The 18,161-nt window shown below is 45.4% G+C and overlaps 1 protein-coding gene across 4 annotated transcripts in view; it reads right to left on the reverse strand.

Moving 5' to 3' along the window:
* SFMBT2 (Scm like with four mbt domains 2) overlaps positions 1-18,161 on the reverse strand; it is a 214,327-nt gene that overhangs the window by 53,513 nt on the left and 142,653 nt on the right. For all 4 annotated transcript variants that reach the window (XM_032773318.2, XM_032773316.2, XM_075063858.1 and 1 more), the window contains 2 exons: positions 16,195-16,277; positions 8,028-8,154 (listed from right to left, as the gene is read on the reverse strand). In XM_032773318.2, the coding sequence (XP_032629209.1) occupies positions 8,028-8,154; positions 16,195-16,277 (210 nt within the window). The remainder of the gene's footprint in view (positions 1-8,027; positions 8,155-16,194; positions 16,278-18,161) is intronic.

Consider the following 18,161-nt stretch of genomic DNA (forward strand, 5'->3'; position numbering starts at 1 on the left):
ACTCCTGTGGTTTTGATGGAGTACAGAAATCGATTTAAAGAGCCCTTTAAATCGATTTACAGGGCGGTGTAGTGTGGACGGGTGCAGCGTTAAATCGATTTAATGCTGTTTAAATCGATTTAACTGTGTAGTGTAGACGGGGCCTGAGACAAGCTCATGGACAGACTGAGAATCAGGCACCAGGAGGCAGGCAGGGTCAGGTGCCAGGCTACAGATAGCAATCAAATAGCAAAGTCGAGGACAAACCAGGATGGGACGTTAAAGTCTATGGTCTATCACAAGCAGAGTCTGGAGCAGAGACAGACTTTCTGCTGCTCAGATAGCTTCCCTTCATGGTGTCCTGATTTAAGTACTGGTACTGGCCAATCAGTGGACTGTGAGGGGCCGCCACTCAAGTCCTGCTGGGCGGTACATCCAGCTGAGCCCAGCCTCACAGGGTCCACCTATGGGATCCAAGCAAAAGCCGCCTGTGGTGGTACAGAGGTGCCAGCAGGCCAGAACCTCCCTGGGCCCATGTTCCAGCACTGCAGGTTCTAATATAGTGACCGAAATGACCCAGAACGTCCTTTGCTTTCATTATTTCAGCTGCTCTGTGTTACTGTTCTGATCCAATGTTATTTTCTTTTTTCTGCTTACAATGACAGGTGCAACACTAAAGTTTGATCCTAAAAATTTACAAATGTAGCCACTCCGAATGGCAAGGACGCACCAAAATGTTTATTTTCTCATCCTGCCACACTGACGTAACAAAGAGACATACATCCAACCACGCTTACGTGGTACTGTTTTTACGTGAGCATTTGATAACCTCCACCAGCACTTCCCGCATCTTATTGCTGCACGTAGCTTGAGCCATATAACAAACTGGAAACAGCTGGTTTGCAATTTCTGTTTGCCTGATTTATGCATTTTACACCACTGTCTTCACGGCCCAAGAAATGGCCACACGAATGGAGACATTAGGAAAAAAAGTAGAATGCGTGAAGAATGAAAAATTCCATCTCCCGTTAAATATATTACATTATTGCAACTTCAGCAGCAATTCTTGAAAATATAAACCTAGTTCGTCCCTCAAAAATTACTAGCATGGGGTTTTTACTTCACCAGATTCCTAGTGTAGCCTTACATATTATGCAGAGAGTATACATTATTACTTATATAAATGCAAACAAGAAAGCTTCAGTGTTAAAACCTAAAATGAACCAGTAAAAATTTACAGTGCAGATCCTGAGTAATAAAGTAGCAGAAAGCGATGGGATACACACACACAATCTTATATCAGCCCTATGCATCTTTCCCGCGTTGAATGAGCTATACTGCCAGTCATTAAATGCTCCCCATGAAATTTACAGAGTTTTGCTACTGCCTGAAACATGTTTTATTCAGCAATGGTCCCTTATGTCTAACTCGACATGGCTTAACTATGCAGCCTGTTTTACAGACAGTTTGCGTTGTCAAACTGCAAAACTGGAATGGCACAATCTGCCTGCTGCTTGGACCCCTTGCCCAGCGCTACAGACTCTGACCTGCTTAATGCCCGGTATCCTGACCTTGGCCTGACTTCTGGTGACCCGAATGGTGCCTGATCCCCTCCAGGTCAGTTCGACTGGCTCCTGCCTGGTCACCTGAACACTGCTCTCCTGAACCACGTCGCTAACCACTAGACCTGGCTGCCCATCTCCCAGCTCTGACAGCAGCTACCAAAGTCCCATCTGAATCCCTAACGCTTACAGACTTAGCTCAAGCATGAAGTTTATGTCCCTTCCAAAACTTCCTTTAGCATTAGCTATTCACTATAACAGTAACTGTCCTAGGACCAGACTGTGACGCCATTGCTTACAATGAGTAGTACCATAAGCTTCAGTGGGACAATCCAGGGTGAAAGATGCTTTTCGAGGGGATATCATAATCTTGCTCGTAATTAGAGCCGGTCAGGAATTTGTTATGAAACTTTGTTTTTTAAATAAAAAAACAATGAGTTATAGAAACAAAAACTGTTTGCAAAACAGCATCAGGGTTGATGAAACGCCTGACTCAAAAACTTTTGGGTAAAAAAAAACTTTAAGATAGTTGAACTGAAAAAATTCAGTTCTTTGAACTGAAGTGACTTTTTATTTCAAAATTTTAATAAATTTACACTAAAAAGATAAAAGTCACTATGTTACTTTCGTTTTACACATCTGAGAGACTTACTCTATGTCAGAGCTCAGTGAATTTCCTTACAAGGTATGTCTACACTACAGCCGAAGATATAATTCCCATGTACCTGTACAAACCCTGATCGAGCCAGTGTTCTAGAAATAGATTGCAGCCATGTCGGTGAGAAGGGCTAGCCGCCCCCAGCACATACCCATCGGAGACGCTAGGTATTCAGGAGGTTTGCCCCTCCCAACACTTGCACTGCTGAGGCTATGCTGCTATTTTTAGAGCTAGAATGGTTTGTCTCCTCAAGCTGGCATTTAACCTCCATTTCTAGTGTAGACACACTCACCATGTGCTGGGTTGGTGGAGGTTATTTTTATGAACACAACTGGAACATTTGATCTGTTTGGTGTTATGAAATACCTTGATTATATGCTTTGGTTGGTTTATATACTTAGGGTTTAAGCCAAGCCCTGAGTATTAGAAGACAGGATGAGACCTCGTGTGGGGCAGATTATCCCACATCTGCCTTCTGCAAGGTTCTCATACCTTCCTCTGAAGTATTTGGTACTGACCACGGTTGGAGAAAGGATAGTGGACTAGAACTAGTGGATCGGTTTTAGATCAGGGCTCTAGTGTGCAGATAAATTTCAGATAACAAAGCTAGATTCAAGGAAAACTGATTTCTGATTTGGATAAGCAGTTAGAAACTCAGTCCGAAATGTTGCACCTCAAGGTGTATAACTTGAAACAATGCGTATGTTAGAATTCCTTACTGAACTTTGGCTTTAATATGAATCTATGCTACTTTTTATTTACACTACTGCAGCTCTTAAAGGGGCCAACTGAGACCAGGACCCTGCTGGGCTCAGTGTTGTATATAAACACAGGTTGTGGCTATGCCAAGGTTTTAACCACAACCTTGGAACAAAGGTTTGTGGAGGGTCCACATTAGCATGTACAATCACAGTAGCTAATTTGAGTTAAAGGCAAGTCAATTAATTTGAGTTAAAAAATTTGAGCGTGACAAAGCCACAGTGAGACAATCCCTGCACTAGAGCTTACAAGGGAAAAGGAAGGAAGCAGAGGTGAAGTGAGTTGCTCAGGGTCACACAGCCAGTCAGTGGCACTGCTGGGAATAGCACCTACATCTCCTGAGTCCAGCTCTAGTGCCCTATCCATTGCACCCCATTGTCTCTCATCTGTGTCATGCAGCTTCTGACTGTGCCACTTTGAGCTATGATTTCATCGGCTCTCACATGCTATGCAGCATTTGGCATGAAGCAGGGATGTAGCAAGAACAGGGTACGTGCTGCCTATTTTATGTTTAGCCAAAACCTCCCTGCCAGGGTTCTGGTCAAACAGAATTTCTATTTAGATACCAATTGAGTTATAAAACACTGACAATGGGATCGATCAGAGTGATACTGACATCGCCTTGATGACAGCACGATGCTGTGATGCTACTTTCTCTAAACTCCACATGGCCTCTGCCTTCACTGTCCCTTCTACAGCAAGCTGTCAGTGCAACGACGGAGGCACTTTGGGTTATGTGTCCGTGTTTTTGTCAACTTTAAGGGGTCTACCTGAGTCCACGAGGGCACTTCTCACCACACATCACAAGATGCCATGTGAAACCAAGTGGCAGGTAACCCACAGTGACAGGGTCAAACAACCAGGAAAGGATTATGGACCACCAGTGGGTCACATGACCCAGTGATACTGTAACCCAGCTTTGAGAAATAAACCAGCCAGGCACTAACCAGGATATTGATCCGCCAGTGCATGTGAGGCTTTGGGGGTGAGGGGCAAATCCTTTCATCCTTCTCTCTTTTCCACCAGCTGAGCTCCTAGGCTCTGCAGCACAGAAGCAGATGCAGGTCAGCTTCCTCCATTGCTCCTGATCTCTGCAAGACACATCCCACACCCCTCTGTGCCTGAACCCAGCCAGAGATTGACTCCCATTTCTCCCCATCCCTACCTTCTGCTAGGAGGGGAGAAGCTCAGGACCCCATGACACTGAGCACCTGTGATGCACCACTCACCATCCTTGGTTTTTAACTTGCGAAGTATGAACAGGCCAGTAGAGTTCTTGAGGGTTACTGGAATAAACCTGTGGTTGCCTGTATTGAAGTATCCGTGGTTTTAAGTATCAGTTTGGGGATGCTGTACCATAGTGACATCATACAGTCCTTCTGGGATTTACTTAATGTCTTGAGACGCTGAATGGCACCTGACCACAATCACAGAAAGGCACAGCTACACCATGACTGGGTGGTATCAACGCAATCACAACATCAAGGAGTCTATCCTGAAAGCTCTCGGAACAAAGAGCTCCCAGTGCTATAAAGCAGAGCACCTACCGGATCGGACTTCAGGCCAGACTGCTCATGCTGTTGCTATTTCATAATATATTTACTGTTGCATTGCACAGTGACTTTCAAATGCTACTTTTTTTCCACCCTGACTGAATTGGCCTTGTCAACACTGGTTCTCCACTTGTAAGGTAACTCCCTTCTCTTCATGTGCCAGTATATTTATGCCTGTATCTATAATTTTCACTCCACGCATTTGAAGAAATGGGTTTTTTACTCACAAAAGCTTTGCCCAAATAAATCTGTTAGTCTTTAAGTGCCACCGGACTCCTTGTTGTTTTTGTGGATACAGACTAATATGGCTACTGTCTGATACTTTATAAGATATTTGCTCTGTATTGTACAGCACCTTTCAAAGTGTGAACGGGACCTTCAGAATCAGACCCCCTGAGAAATCAGTTCTATGGAATCATGACACCTGGGACTCAGTTTGTATGTGTGGTTAGGGGCTGCCCTTTTGATTGTTTCAGTTCGGGCACCGTAACCAACTGGCCACACCTCGGCCTCCTGGAATGTGCCAGTGGTGAGCTGCAGAAACATAAATCTAACAGGAGCCGGTGACGGCAGGCAAATGGACCGTCAAAAGGGCCTTAGATGTGTTCAGGATTCTCCGAAAGCAAACAAAGGGATAGATTCCATCCTTAAATACACTAACCCAATTCCCATTGCCTTCAGTGGGAGGCTGCACATGTCTCTGAGAGCAAAACCTGGCCATGAAATTAGTTCTTAAAGAGCCTTTTCCTTTACCTTTGCCATGAAACACCACTAGGCACTAGGCTGATCTCACATGGGTTCTGCCATGACAACGAAGCCAGTAGCTGTAAGTACAGCACCTTCTGACTACTCTGACATTAGCTTGGGCTTAGGTGGCGTCTGGGTGAGATACCTCCAAGGCGGGGCGGTTTTTATTCCAGAAGCGGCAATCTGTCTGTACTGAACAAACACCCCAGCCCAGTGTATGGGAGCTCAATACTGCATGAGGTGGCACCTTTCAGCTACGACATAAAACCAGGATCCTGGCCTTTTGTGACCAGTAACTATCCTAGTACACTCTTTTGAGCTCCAGTGTAATGGCCAAATTCCAAGCTAGGGGCTTGATCCATGGCAAGATTCAAGGAGGGATGGGACACATATGGATAAGACGACAACTCAGAGTTATGCTGATAAATAGTTTGGAAGAGATATTAAACCTCATGCTTCAGAGCTTAAACCAATCTATTAGAGATCAAGATGAGACCCATGCAAAGGGGAGATTATCCCTCATCTGCCTATTGTGGTGTTCTTATACCTTCCTCTGAAGCACCTGGTGCTGGCCACAGTCAGAGACAGAATTCTGGACTAGATGATCCCGTCTGGCAGTTCCTTTAGTGCTGTGCGCAGAGGAGGGTGTGCTATGCATAAGAGTGCAGTGGTGAGATGCAGCAAACACAGATGGTGATGAAAAGTGCAAGATACTGAGCACAGCTCACTTTGCCTGCTCTGCTCCTATGGGTGCACAGCCCAGAAAGCAGTGGGTTGGGGCATGGAGACAGAGGGTGCTGGGCCCTAATCCAAAACATGTAAATGAATTGCTCAGCAGCCATTGGTTAGAGTGCTGAGTTGCTTCTCTACCCATCTACCTGGATGGAGAAGCAACGCACCAAAGTGAGTGGCTCATACACACCTGTCCGGTTTTTCCTAGCACCTTTGTCTCTGCTTCCACTCAGGATCAGGTCCCAAGTGATTACATGATGTCAACCTCCCTTCCTCATGCACTTGTCAATAGACATTGTATCTTTCTTTACTTCCTCTTCTACATCACTGCAGAGGGTTGCTGCGCACTTGAATAATTGCCATGTTCTACCCCATCCTGACCACCAGTGCAGCACATTTTCAAGCCCTCTGAGATATCGGAGTAGAAAGGTGCTACAAAAGTACAAAGCACTATTCATTGTCCAGAGCAAAAGCGCAGCAGAATTAGATCCTGTACAGTAATTAGCTAAACATTTCTCTTTCTTTGTCACATGGTTTTAACAAACGTCCATGCTTGGTGCCCAAACTATGATTAACACCCCACTCTGAAAAAATCGAGCTACAGCCTTTATTTTGGACTCCAGGCCTGCAGCTTCTATTTACAGGTGATCACTGAACCAACATCATGCGCAGACAACAGAAAATGTTACATACACCTAATGGAAACCCCAGATTATCTCAGCACCAATCAAGGAACATTTAAGATCTCTGCTTCCTTTGTAGAATATCAGGGTTGGAAGGGACCTCAGGAGGTCATCTAGTCCAACCCCCTGCTCAAAGCAGGACCAATCCCCAGACAGATTCTTGCCCCAGATCCCTACATGGCCCCCTCAAGGACTGAACTCTCAATGCTGAGTTTAGCAGGCCAATGCTCAAACCACTGAGCTATCCTTCCCCTTGTTTCAGTAATTCATTGACAATAATTTTAACGGCACATGGAAGACAAGCACTGTGTTCTGAACATCAGTCCTGCAAAGCTGTACTCATTCCAGGAGTCCTTATTCACCCAAGTGCTGCCCTGGAGAAAGAACTACTCAGGTAAGTGTTTGTATAACAACAGCAGAAGCTGGTTAGCAGCGGCTGGGATCAAACTTGGGACCTCTAGAGCTTAATGCATGAGCCTCTACTGCCTGATCTAAAAAAACACATGGCTGTAGCAGGCTCATCAAATGCTAGCTGCCACTAGAGGGGGACAGAGTGCCACACCAAGCAGGTATGGGTTTCCGGTCCATAATTATCTCATCAGCATCTCAGTTTAGGAGAGGATTAGTGGAAAAGAAACTCTTTTGAGATGAATGTGAGCCCAACTAGTTACCGCTACTGCAGAGCCATTATTACTTGTAGGATGGTGGTGCTTGCTACAGACAGTCCCCGCATGGAAGAGCGTGCGGCCTAAAATGAGAAGTGGCAGACAAAGAGCGGGATAAAGGGCTGCTATATGCATGCAGCTGACCAGGGGGAAGGCTGGCACAAGTCTGGTTAGTTCCCAGGTGTTAGGTGGGTGGATGCACGTAGGAAATGGAGTGACAGGGAAAGGTGAGAAAGAAATGAGGTTGATTAGGTCAAGCAAAGGGGTCAGGGAGGTGGAAAGGTGGGGGCTATGAGAGTGCATGGCGGGACTGGAGCAGAGTTCCAAGGCCAGCAGAAATCTCGTTATGTCGTTGGCAGGCCAAAGCTCTGGAGACAGCTTCTGCAGTTGTGAGGAGGCTGCCTTGGAAACTTCCCCCCACATTGTGTTCGTTGGTACTGGCCATGTGGGTGGAGAGGACCCTGTGACCTAGTGTCCTGCAGCCCTGTGTTCTGGTCCATGGGGGAGCAGGGAGAAGGACATCATCAGATAATTTAGTCCTTATTGACTGTATATAAAAAAGCAGGTGTAGGAGGCGGGGAGCTGCGAGGCATGTACGGTGGTGGACAGCAATTGAGAGGGCTGGAATAAACTTGCCCAGTAACACAAAGACAATAGGCCTCTATGACACTGCAGTCATTTCAACGTACCTTCCAGGTGAAGCCACATTAACCTTCCTTTAACTGAGGTGATAGAAGCAACGCATATTTCAGCAGGGTTCCTGGGGTTCACAGCCTCCAGCTTCATGTTCTTAGTAAAGCCTCGGCTGAAGGATGTCTGAAAGAGGTCAAGCGTCAACACTGAAACACTGCACCACAGCACAGAATGGCTTTAAATAGACTCTCCCTTGGTTTCCATGGAGAACACAGGAGATGTCTTGGACCACCTAGGCCAAGAACTCACCAAGATTCGAAAAGGGATTTAGATGCATATGAACAACATCCAGCATTATCATACAGACAACTTCTGGAAGAGATATTCAATCTTGTGCTTCTGGGCTTAAGTCAAATTTTGACTATCAGAGACCAGAATGAGATGTAGGTGGGGGAGGCAGATTATCTCACATTTGCCTATTGCGGGTCTCTGAACCTTCTTCTGAAGCATCTAGTGCTGGCCACTGTCAGAGACAGGATACTGGACCAGAGGGACTATGGGTCTGATCCAGTCTTGTAACTCCTGTGTTCCCAGAACCAAACTTCCAGAGCAAACCCTCCATCTGCATGTACAAATTAGATAACTGTGCACCCATTTACTCACAGAGTTCCCCAGTTTGACTGTGAGCTTGTCTGCAAGAACAATTAGTTCACGTCAAACTGGGGGTGTGAATCTACTGTTTGTTTGTTTTTAAATAGATTTAAAAATTTATTAAAGCTAATGTTTAAAATCAGTTTTACACAAGTTTAAGAAGGAAGGTACTTTGCATCTGAGGTCAGGCTTGAGTTATGGGACATTACAAGTATCGGTTACAAGGTTCACAAGAAACATACTTATTATGTAACCAGCATAGAGCCAGATTGGGGTGTGGGAGTTTTAAAGCGCCAGTGAATAAGTGATCTCGGGTATGCCACCCATAGAATGTAGTTAGAGTCCAAGTCAGTACTAGGTACACTTTGATCTAGTCCTCTTTGAAATAGGACTAGATCAAAGCCCATTAACAGTCTGTTAATGTGCATCAGCTGGGTTCATGTGGGCAGTTAGTCCACAGAAGGCTACTGTAGGCTAGATTCACACCCCACTTGCCACAAACTAAAACATTCATGTAGATAAGTCCTTAGTTCAGTACAGAGTGACACATCCTTAGCTGCTGGAAATGGATGTAGCTCCAGTCACCTGAACACAGGTTGAGTTCAGCTGATGTACATCAGATAAGGATCTGGCCATGAGTTGTAATGGCTCATCTATACCACACAGCTCTGAGAATATGGCCCTTGCCAATTTTTCAGCCTTTTGAGAATAAGCATGTATCTGTCAACGCTAATTAACACCAAGATCTATCCTAGTGTATTTCTAAGATTTGGGTTATCCAGAATGATATAATAAATTTGAAGATTTTATTCTATGTGTACTTTATTATAGGTGGGGCTGGCAGCACTGCTGATTATTAAGGTTGCCCAGCACTTCCATTAAAAGACCCAGTTGTTCAGTTGTTTGCCAGACTTTAATCGCTTGCGCTGAAATTTTCCATGCTGGGTGTTTGCATCATGCTGAATATTTTGGAAAATTTCAGCCAAAATGATTCAGTTGTTTCTGAGAACAAGACTAGGGATATGTCCATGTTAAAAATTTCTGCTGGTTTTATCATTGACAAGCTCTAGCTTCTCCAGGCTTTGGCACAGGGAGTTGAAATTTAGCAGGTGGCAGCCTTTGTGGCAGGGATGTCCCTTTTGCCATCCCTTAAAAATCTGCCCAAATTCAGCCAACTAATAAGCCTTTGAAAAGCCACAATGAGCATATGCTCAGTAGAGACTCATTAGAGATTGGCAGATGAATTCCCCAAAGATTCCACCTGCACTGGGCATGCTCCAGCTGGAGTTGCAGGGGGCCTAGAAGGACACTCCCTGCAATTGCAGTTCCCAGCTGCTCCAGGCCAGGCCAGGCCTGTGTCTCTGCCTGGGAACTGAAACTGAAGCAGGGAAAACGTCTCTCCTGTGCTGTCCGTGACATTCCACCTCCCCACACTCTGCCCCACTTGCTCCAGGCACCAGGGAAGAGGAAGCCACTTCAACTGAATGCAGAGAGGACAAGAGCCAGACTTGGGATGGGGCTGGAGGAGATTGGGACTGAAAGCTGGAGTGGGAGGAGAGGGAAATGGGCTGGGAGCTGAGGAGGAGGAGACTGGGACTGGCTGGGCAAGGAGACTGGGAGCCAGGAAGGAAACTAGGGGGACTGGAAGCCAATGAGTGAGTGAAATACTGAGATCTGACAAAAGGCTGGGGGCGGGGGAAGGAATAGGATTGGCTAGGCAAGGAGTCTGGGATTGGGAACCCATAGGGAGGGGGAAAGCAGGAGAGAGATTTGGTGAGGAGCCGGGGGGGGACTGGAACTAGCTGGGTAAACAGACTGGGACAAGGGGCTGGGACAATGAGATTGGGCTAGAAGCCCAGAGAGGGAGAGTGGCACTGGGAGTCAGTGAGGATGGGGAACGTGGGTGACTGGAGGCGGGGGCCAGGGGAAAGATGAGGGAGCTAAATAGAATGAGGAGGGAACTGGGACTGGCTGGGCAAGGAGACTGGGAGAAGGAGTGATGTTGGGGAGGCTTGGACAGGGAATCCAGGATAGTGTGCTCATGACTAGCTGGGCAAGGAGACTGGGATGGGGATGAGAGGCCTGTGGAGCGGAGACTGAGATTGGTTAGGTGAGGAGAATGGGACTGAGCCAAGAGCCAAGGATGGGGAAGAGACAGGGCAGGGAATGGTTGAAAGACAGAGGGCAGATGGGATCTAGCTTGTAGGGAAATAGATAGAGGAACTGTGCCCACTAGGGAACTCTCACCTCCACAGGATGACAACCTACTACTGCTATCAGTTTCTCTGTTAGCTCAAGTGGCAGAGGTCTGTGGCGCAGATCTAAAGCTTCCAACCCTGCTGATGACCCATGTGGGCGGCAATATGATACCACATGATAGAATCCCTGGGGGGGAGCACTTTGCTTTTTTAAAAAGCTAGGAAATTACACACAAAAAACTATGTTAAAAGAACATTATCATGGGTGCAAAATCAAGCCATCAAAATTTCGGAAATGCCAGAATCACGGCTGCCTGTGCAACCTAAATTTGGCCCCTTCGTGCATTTGCATTATGATACTATCTTTAATTACACAACCATACACTAGTTTTTCTGACTCAGTCAGTGCACAGGATGGACTTACTCTGGATGAATCAGGTTTGTGTAGTGCAGGCATGTTGCCTGTGGAACTTTTGCTTCATCTGTTGCCGAAGTTAAAAGGTGCAGTGAATAAGCAGGGGATTGCAGGAAGAGAAAAGATGGTCTCATGATTAAGGCCATTGACTGCTTTCCTGGAGAACTGGATTCTATTCCTGTCTCTGCCACAGACTTCCTATGTGATACCAGGCAGACTCTGAGGTCTGATTTGCAGAAGTGTGGAGCACTCACAGCTGCAGCTGAAGTCAACAGGAACAAACATATAAAATGCTAGTGTAACCCACACACCTCCTGGGTGTGGTGCTCTGTCCTCTCTAGTGGCACTGAGACCACTTAGAAATTAATCAGTCTACTACAGCCTTAGCTAAAAAACATGTAGCTCCACAGTTCCCAGTGACCAGGTCTGTCGGTGTTACAAGTGTGGGTTTGTCTGGAATATCAACTGGGAAGTCTCCAAAACTTGGGATGCGCTTCCTGAGCTTGGGGAAGTATGTAATGCACACACCTCCTGGGTGTGGTGCTCTGTCCCCTCTAGTGACACTTAGAGCAGGGGTTCTCAAACTGACGTCAGGACCCCTCAGGGGATCACGAGGTTATTACATAGGGGGTTGCAAACTGTCAGCCTCCACCTCAAACTCTGCTTTGCCTCCAGCATTTATAATGGTGTTAAATATATAAAAAAAATTTTTTATTTTATACAGGGTGTCGCACTTAGAGGCTGGAGATGTGAAAGGGGTCGCCAGGAAAAAAGTTTTGGGAATCACTGACTTAGAGCTAGATGAGTCTGCTATGGCCTTAGCTCAGGGCCATGTGACTTTTAGCTCATGCAGTAGAAGCTCATGCATTTAGCTCCAGAGGTCCCAGGTTTGATACCAGCTACCGGGGTCTCTCAGTATTGCAGAAGCCACTGCTGAGTACTCTGAAAAATCAACTCATAGATGTCTCAAATTAGGTACCCAAAATTAGTGGAATTTCGACCATTGTCTGTTGGTGTCTATGTTTCCCCGTCTGTAAAACAGGGATAATACCCACTCATTTCACAGGGTTATGATGAAAATAAATCCATGAATGAAGCATTCAGATACTATAGCGCTGTGCACCATAGAAAGACCACGAGGCAATTAATCATTCTGTCTTCAGATTGGGCATGAATTGCGTGCAGTAAATAAGGGATGGGGGCCACATGTTGAACAAGTAAAACAGCTGCTCATTAAGTGAGCACCATCCATCCTGCGCACCAAACCAGGCAGTGGTCCCATGGAGAAAATAGGATGTGATCATGTTATTAAAGAATGTATTATAATCCATATGCCCAAGGGGGGTGAACTAAGGTTGCATGGGCAACCTTCATTCTGGCATTTCCTAAGTTTTGGGTGCTTAACATTGAAACCTGACTTTTTTTTTTTTTAAACACAAGGTGTTGTGTGTAATTTTGATTTCAACTGAGAAAAGACACTGAATCAAAGAGTTCACATCCCCTTTGGGCCAGATCCTCAGCTGGTGCGAACGAGTTCAGCTCTCTTCACATCAATGGCTGTAGCTGTGTTCGCTTCAGCGGAGATTTACACCAGCTGAGGATCTGGTTGGTCATGATTTGGTGAGGCACTCATAGATCACAGCGACAGAGATCCATATAAGACCTTAGCTAGACAGACAGGCATGTGGGCAGAAAGTTAAAATCACAATTTGCAACAATGCACACAACAGCAGCAGACCATTCACAACCCCAGCACCAAAACAGCCACTCACCTCACAGAACAAAGAAGGATTCCCACTTTCGGTTCCCATGGAAGCCCCAGGACCCTATAAAACCTCCTCACATTCCCAAATCCACACGCGTCAGCTTTTCCCAAATGCCCATCGCAAGAGTCTTCTGCTCACGCATGTACGTTCCCCCTGCCCTGTCCCCAGCGTTCGCTTTCCCTACACCCTTTTTCCCATTTAGCAGACCCCCCTCCTAACTAACCCCCACTCCCTCCAAACATTTGATGAAATTAACCTAACGTTTGCCTCCATCACACTGTTCACTCTACTTATGTTTTATAATCCTTTCCTCTATGATGTGTCTGTCTTGTCTACGTAGACTCCAAACTCTTTGGGGCAGGGACTGCCTGCTACTCTGTGTTTGTACAGCCCCGAGTACAATGGGCCCTCGAACTTGGTTGGTCCCTATACACCACCGTAATAAACATGATTATTAATAACTGCCATTAATCCAAGATAATCTTCGGTTCCATCTGGCATCCCCTACACATGAGCCATGGGACAATGGCTTTCATCTTGATGAGGAAAAATGGACACCTTTCGGTCAGGCTTAGTTAACATGTTCTGGTTAAGTCCAACCTAAACTCGATCTCTTTTCCTCATCAAGACAGAGCCATTGAGCATCGTCATTAACTTCCCTGGGGCTCCCCATGTGACTAAAGGCTGCAGGATGAGGCCTTTATTTCATTAAGATTTCTTGCAAAAATGAATTGCACACAGGAGCTTTTTCCATGCTCTCCTTATCACTTGGACTATTCAAAGTCACACCCAACACTCAGACAGGCTTCCCGCTTCTAATAACAGCTAACGGGCCATGTTTACAAAACATCTGAGTGAGTTTGTTGAAATGTTTTTTATGCCAGCTAACAAGGAAACACCATCTAGTGTCAGCCTGGCTCCTTTTGTTGTGATGCAGCGCCGGAGGCTATTTTATAAAGAATCAATGGCAAAACAGTTAGCTGGGAGTTTATTTTCCGAAGTATTTGGCCAGGTCAATCCATTTCATAACTACCTCTGCTTGCTAAATAGCCCCAAGGGAAATGGTTACAAAGTATCCACTTCACTGCCACCTCTCCTTGTGCTAGGTGGAAGATGTGTGATTAAAAAAAACAACAAGTTTGTAATAAACATTTCATCAAAGAGCCGCTCTTCGCATGCTAACAAATGGACCAGCCTGGTAGGGATGTCAGGCAGATGACAATGGAGAGTGGGCAGTTCTCTGTAGAGAACTGTTTTATCAGGAGTCAAATAATAACAGACGCGTTCGTACAATGAATGTTTTAAACAAAAAGTTATTAGAACTGATTTAATCTTTGGAGGACAATCTCGGGATGGCTGGCATTGTGAACACAGCTCCAGCGACTAATGAAAAGAAAAAAAAGGAAGGCAGATAAAAAGAAGGGAAGAAAGACACAAACGGAAAGAAAATGTGACAATCATCACCAGGATCATTTATTTGCACGTTATCATATCCCTGTCTCCCACTCTCCATTGGTTCCCGTGTTTTAGATTATAAATTCTGCCAGGCAGGGCTTTCCTTTCATACAGGATAGTACAATGCAGGACAATGTGGGGACTCCCAATCCCGAGGGGAGACCTGATCCAAAACCCACTGATATCAATGGGTGTCTTTCCAGTGCCTTTAATGGGGTTTGGATCTGACTTTGGGACCTCTGAGCTCTACCATAATAAGAAAGAAAGAAGGATCACCTATAAGAATTCTAATATGAACATCAGAGGACCTTTAAATACAGTCACGCTGCAGGCATATAAGAAAAGCCACACTGTACAAAGGGTGATGTAAGGTTCCCAACTCTGATCATTCCATTGGCAGCACAATGCCACTGTGCAATGCCAGTTTAACAAGATGGAAGATGCACTGCAAACTCAGGAAAAGTGCGCAATGCACATGAAAGAGTAGCAGCATCATGCTGCTCCTAGGCTCGCTCCTGCTAGCCTGCAGCGCCCATCTCCAGTACACATCATGCCGGTAGCAGGGACAAAGAAGGACAGAGAACAGAAGAGAGTAGGTTTGGCCAAAGGGACACTGACCGCAATGTCTGTTTCTCACTACAACACTTGGGCTGTAATCCAGTTCCGTGCATCACAACAGTTCCACGGTGGGTGGGACTGCAGAGAGGCTGCCCAGGGAAATCCAGGCCCACCATGCACTTTGCTCTACAGTGGTTCTCTCCCAGAATAGCATAGCAGGGGAATGACAGGTGGGGGAATAGCTTGTGCGTCTTCTGGCCAATGAACGACTGCTCATAAGTGAACACGAAGAATCAGCTGCCCACCTGGTTCAAACAATGTATTATTTTGTACAGTTTCAAAAGAATTTTGGGCCCAAATTGCTGATGGGTTCCATGCTCCGATGAAGAAGGCAATCATTTTCTCATACGGACACCAGGCAAGAACAGCGCTCAACATTGAAAAGACAGAAGGTCAATGCTTTGCTTAATGAGTGGCGGACTTTTATACATTAAGATTCCTAGATGCATAGCTCCATTCCTAAGAACAGCCCAGCTACTCATAGTTTCCAAAGCTTTTATGAGCCTGCAGTGTCATGATGCATAGCACACTCACACACAACTCCTGCTGTATTAGGGAAACTCAAACACTCCCAAATGGTGGAGCTTCCACTTTGCTCAATCAATGTCCTGCTTACTTATACTTTGATGACTTCACTTAGCCTTTTAGTGCCCTGTGTTCAAAACAAAACCCAGAATCTAGAGAAACACTCCAATGAGCAAAACAGCCCCACGAAATCAATAGGAGTCTTTCCACAGACCTCAATGGGCTTGTACGGTATTATTAATTATTTTAATCATGGTAGCACCTACAGTTCTCAACAAAGATCAGGGCCCATCATGCTGGGTGCTGTACAAACACAGTAAGAGACCTGGAGAGCATGGAATCTAAATAAGCAAGACAGCTAAAGAAAGTATTATTCCTCCCATTTTACAGATGGGGAAACTGAGGCATGGAACGATTAAGTGAGTTATTTAGGCTCACATAGGATGACTGCAGCAGAGCTCCCGTCTCCCAGTGGTTTAACTACAAGAACATGCTTTTTCACAGAAGGCTTTGGATCAGGCCCTTAGTTCAGAGCAGTAAGTGGGTTTGCACAAGCTTCAATCAACACCATCACAAAGGGGAGAATAAGTCTTACGTTTCTAAAGCAAAAGTGAGGAGCTGCCTCTGCTCCACATTGCTTCTGATAATCTGCCCAGTCAAAGTCCTGGCCAGAGTAACCTGTGGGAGAAGAAAACAGGGAAATACAGTAAGTCATTATTTACAGAAGAGAGAAAGAAATCAATATTTCAATGCAACAAATATTTTGCACTTCCATACTGCCTCCTCCCAGCGAAGGATCTCAAGGCACTTTACAAACACCAATGAGTTAAGCGTCATATGCCATTGGGAGGCAGGTAATTATTATCATCCCAATTTAAAGATGGGGAAACAGAGGCCCACCCAGTTTAAGATTACACAGTGAGGGAATGGCAGTGCTAGGAACAGAGGCCGGACCTCCCAGCTCTGAGTCAGACACTTAACTCACAAGATCATCCTTCCTGCTTCCCTGTAAATACTTAGGGACTGAAATATTGTATGTGTGGCATGGGTCCAGCACTCAAAGGAGAACAAATGTTGTCATGCTGCTCTGTTTAATGCTAATTTTATTTGCTATAGTCTATGTGCCGTCCATTATTACTGATTATTATTATTCTTTGCAGTGGGAGAACTTAGAGGCCCTCATTAGGGATTGCGGCCCCACTTTGCTAAGTGCAGTGCATTCACATATAACAAAAACATGGCGCCTCTCTCAAGGAACTTACAATGCGTTTAGTTACAACTTTCTATACACACCTGGTGTTGCTGGAACACAGCTGCCTCTGGGGTGGAGGGCAGCTGCTCAGTGACACATGGCAGTCTACTGAGGGAGAGGAAATTCTTGCCACGTACATCAGGGCAAACCCTCTGAGCTTAATGAAAAGCACCTTGGGATCTTTAATTCCACTCCATTCCAGTTCTAGATATCTTAGGTATTTATAAGGCCTCCATTGCCATAAAATCTCAGCACCTCATACTCGTTAATGTATTGATCCTCACAACATCCCTGTAAAGTGTTAGTTCTGTTGTACAGATGGGAAACTGAGGCACACATGATTGATGTGACTTGCCCAAGGGCACTCAGGAAGTATAGGTGGAGCAGAGAAATAAACCCAGGCTCTCAAGTCCTAGGCAGCACCCCAACTTCTGGACCCCTCCTTCCTCTCTAAAGGGCCTATTCAGAACGGAGGTCACGTTCATTTATAGGGCCTTGTCTGAAATTGCCCCAGCCCTGAGACTGTATGGAACTTCATGTATCTATCATGCATACATGTCTTGTACAACTTGGCTCTTTAGACTGTAAGCTCCTTAAGACAGGGCCTAGTTTTGTGTTTCTACAGTGACTAAGAAAATAGGATTCTTATCTTCACTGAGGGCCTCCAGGTGTTACTGAGATAATAATTGTAGAATCATGATCACTGGAAAGTTTCAAGGATGGTTTAAAGCCCAATTTCTCCGCCAGGTCTTCCTCTTTGTGGACACAATTTGGGTCCAATCTTACAAGGTTCCGAACACCCTCTAACTTCCATTGTCAGACATGGGAAATGAGGGCACTCAAGAACCTACAGGATCAAAACCTTTATACCCGTGAAAGTTATTTCTGGTTTTTTTTTCCCTCCTGCAAATGAATTGCAGGTGCAAAAATTGTGGGTGCGAATTACATCTATAAAAAAGGAAGGGCAAGGTTTTAAATACGTATCCCTAAGAATCCTGTCGAGAGGCTAGAATTTAGATTAGATGAGATGATCCAGAAGAGGCCCCTTCTAATGATGGTGTAAACAACAAATAAAATAGTACAGCACCGAGCACAGATGGTCACAACAGGGTTAGCCTCCATGCGCTACAAAAATCAGGATAATGGACACAAGTCAGATATTAGGAATGGCAATATACAAAAACCCGTATGAGAACACTTCAATCTCCCTGACACACAATAGCAGATTTAAAGGTAGCCATCCTGCAGCAAAAAAACTTCAGGACCAGGCTTCAAACAGAAACTGCTGAGCTTCAGTTCATTTGCAAATT

Source organism: Chelonoidis abingdonii, chromosome 1 (assembly GCF_003597395.2).
Source record: "Chelonoidis abingdonii isolate Lonesome George chromosome 1, CheloAbing_2.0, whole genome shotgun sequence".
Classification (NCBI taxonomy): Eukaryota; Metazoa; Chordata; order Testudines; family Testudinidae; genus Chelonoidis; species Chelonoidis abingdonii.